At 52.6% G+C, this 3,520-nt stretch overlaps 1 protein-coding gene across 1 annotated transcript in view; it reads left to right on the top strand.

The window, feature by feature from the left end:
• Positions 1 to 504: 504 nt before the first annotated feature.
• Positions 505 to 3,520, top strand: part of kcnd2 (potassium voltage-gated channel, Shal-related subfamily, member 2) — a 10,292-nt gene continuing 7,276 nt past the window's right edge. Inside the window, exon 1 of the mRNA XM_035146947.2 lies at positions 505 to 2,022. Within this exon, the coding sequence (XP_035002838.1) occupies positions 914 to 2,022 (1,109 nt within the window). The 5' untranslated portion in view covers positions 505 to 913. The remainder of the gene's footprint in view (positions 2,023 to 3,520) is intronic.

Genomic DNA, 3,520 nt, shown 5'->3' on the forward strand with positions numbered 1-3,520 from the left:
CTCCCTCTCAGTCTCTAATTGGCTGATAATGAGGGAGGTGGTGACCCACAGGTCAAAGGTCACACAGACTGACCTCAGTCACTGGCATAGAATGAGGAGACGCTCTCCAGAGGTCACAGGTCACAGGTGTGTTACTGTAATTAACTCCTCAGGTCTTAATTGGCTCGTTATGACGTCATCATCAGCTGATGATGACAAGAGGTGACTTTTACCTGTGACCCCCCCACACCTCCATAAACAGGAAGCTGCACTCAAACCTATTGTCATCATTATTGTAATAATAATAATTATTACTATTATATAAACTGGTCACAAAGAGAAACAAGTTTTTGCACGTGTGAAGGAGACAGATACAGACACGCCCCCTTACCAGAGAGAGAGCAGAGGTGTCTCTCTATCTCTGTTCCCCCCCCCCCTCCCAGTCTCTCTCTCTCTCTCTCTCTCTCTCTATCTCTGTTCCCCCCACCCCTCCCAGTCTCTCTCTCTCTCTCCAGCAGCACCTGAGTGTGATCACACCTCCTCAGACTCCTCGTCTTTCCAGCTGAACATCTTCTCCTGCTGAGGTTCGGTTCGGTTCAGTTCGGTTCAGAACCGGGGGGAGCGAGCCTGCAGCGGGTTTGTGGCAGCACCGTGACCCGGTGCGGATCCGGATCATCCGGAACTTGCTGCTGCAGGATCCGGGTTCTACCTGAGACCCGGACCTGAAGTTTCTGAGAATCCGTCTTGAACCTCTTCTCCGGTTTTACGCATCGATTTCGTGCGTAAAGTAGATTTTCTCCCGGAGGAACTCGGTGCTTTAGTTCCATTTGTTTTCCGGTTCTGTGTCTCCTCCCCCCCTGGATGTGCTGCCGGTGTCCCGCTGCTCTCTGACCCCCGGTACCTCCCGGTACCTCCGCAGACCTCCAGCCGCAGCATGGCAGCGGGAGCGGCGTGGCTGCCGTTCGCTCGCGCGGCGGCCATCGGCTGGATGCCGGTGGCGAGTGCACCGATGCCGGTGCCGCCGAAGGAGAAGCGGCGCGGACGGGACGGACTGATCGTCCTGAACGTGAGCGGGACAAAGTTCCAGACGTGGCGGGACACGCTGGAGCGGTACCCGGACACGCTGCTGGGCTCCACCGAGAGAGACTTCTTCTTCCTCGAGGAGAGCAACGAGTTCTTCTTCGACCGGGACCCGGACATCTTCCGCCACATCCTCAACTTCTACCGCACCGGGAAGCTGCACTTCCCGCGGCAGGAGTGCATCTCCGCGTACGACGAGGAGCTGGAGTTCTTCGGCATCATCCCGGAGATCATCGGTGACTGCTGCTACGAGGAGTACAAGGACCGGCGGCGGGAGAACCAGGAGCGGATCCAGGACGACGAGGAGATGGAGCAGAGCCGCGAGCTCGTGTCCGCGGACCTGAGCTTCAAGGAGACCATATGGCGCGCATTCGAGAACCCGCACTCCTCCACCACGGCGCTGGTCCTCTACTACGTCACCGGCTTCTTCATCGCGGTGTCGGTGATGGCCAACGTGGCGGAGACGGTTCCGTGCGGCGCGGCGCCGAACCGCGTCAGGCAGGTGTCGTGCGGTGAGCGGTACGCGCTCGCGTTCTTCTGCTTGGACACCGCGTGCGTCATGATCTTCACGGTGGAGTACGTGCTGCGCCTCCTGGCGGCGCCGAGCCGCTACAAGTTCGTAAAAAGCGTGATGAGCGTCATCGACGTGGTGGCCATCATGCCGTACTACATCGGCCTCGTCATGACGGACAACGAGGACGTGAGCGGTGCCTTTGTCACGCTGCGCGTCTTCCGGGTGTTCCGGATCTTTAAGTTCTCGCGACACTCTGCGGGACTTCGCATCCTGGGCTACACGCTGAAGAGCTGCGCGTCCGAACTCGGCTTCCTGCTCTTCTCCCTCACCATGGCCATCATCATCTTCGCCACCGTCATGTTCTACGCAGAGAAAGGATCCAGCGAGAGCAAGTTCACCAGCATCCCTGCCGCCTTCTGGTACACCATCGTCACCATGACGACGCTGGGGTAAGTGATGCTGATGGTGAGTGTTTTGGGGCGTGGCTCCGAAATTGGGCGTGGCTAACTGATGATGAAGAGACATTTTCAGTCTTGATTTAAAACTTCGTCAGATTTTCTCTGGTTTTAGTTTCAGACGTTTGTTTAAGTTTTCGATAAAGTTTTACAGGAGTGAAACTTTATTTCAGACAGGCGAGTGAGGTGTGTGTGTGTTTGTTTGTTTGACTGAGTGTGAGTGTGTGTGTGTGGGGTGGGAATGAGTGTGTGTGTGTGTGTGTGTTTGTGTGACTTTATTTCACAAACTAAAATATCCACAGAAAACATCTGAAGCTATAAAATCCACTTGGAGCAGCAGCGTAGAAATATCTGTTGTTTCCAGATGTGTGTCTGAAGCTGAAACATCTGGAAAACAAACTGATTCTAACTGGACTGTAACATCAGCTCAGACTCGTGTGTGTGGTTAGAGACGTAGTGACACACACACACACACACACACACACACACACACACACACACACACACACTTGTCCGATAGTAAAACACTGAAGTCAAAACATAAAGTCGTCTCCTCCCTGTGGTTACATAGTGTGTGTGTGTGTGTGTGTGTGTGTGTGTGTGTGTGTGTGTGTGTGTGTGTGTGTGTGTGTGTGTGTGTGTGTGTGTGTGTGTGTGTGTGTGTGTGTGTGTGTGTGTGTGTGTGTGTGTGTGTGTGTGTGTGTGTGTGTGCTGACGAGTACAAACACATTTATTATTTAGTCACATGGAGAGAGAGAGGTTTAAACACTGTTGAAATATTTCAGTTGAAGTTGAGTTTTTTGTATGACACATGTTCGACACGTGACGATGTTTGGACATAAACTCCTGAGGAACATGTTTACTGACATAAAGTGCGATGGGGTCATTTTCTCATCGACTTGTATAGAAAGGACCAGTGGACGAGGGACTGATCGCTGCTCGTCTTCATCGACAGGTTAATGAAACCATGAGGTGGAATTTAAACGTTGTTAAACAGATCAGCTGTTTTCAGTTTAAGTCAAAACTTTATTCAGATCATAAATTGATCTTTTGAACAAATTCAATCATTTCTGCTCCTGAACTTTTATTTTTTCATTATGTCGTCGTAAGAGTTTTTATCTGGTTAAATTGTCAAACATGTGACTCGGCGCTTCCATACGACCCTTCGTCACCTGTCGTCCCGCCCTCTGGAGGAATACGGCCCCTGGGGGCGTGTCCTGCTCCTCGGTCTGTGATCAGGTTTCGGTCTGCTCGCTGTGACCTGATCTCCAGTCAGTCGAGCACGAGGGGATCCGGTGACAGCACAGGTGACTGTCTTCACCTGCACGCCATGTGACCTGTGGCCCCTCCCCTCGTCCACCTGGACGAACACGCCGCTGCAACGTGAGGACAAACGTCTTCGCTGTACGTCTGTCATGTGACCAGGAAACTAATGCACCTGTGACGTCACTGAGGCTCATGGGTAATGTAGTATTTACATCATGATGAACAG

This window comes from Hippoglossus stenolepis, chromosome 22 (genome assembly GCF_022539355.2).
Source record: "Hippoglossus stenolepis isolate QCI-W04-F060 chromosome 22, HSTE1.2, whole genome shotgun sequence".
NCBI lineage: Eukaryota > Metazoa > Chordata > Actinopteri > Pleuronectiformes > Pleuronectidae > Hippoglossus > Hippoglossus stenolepis.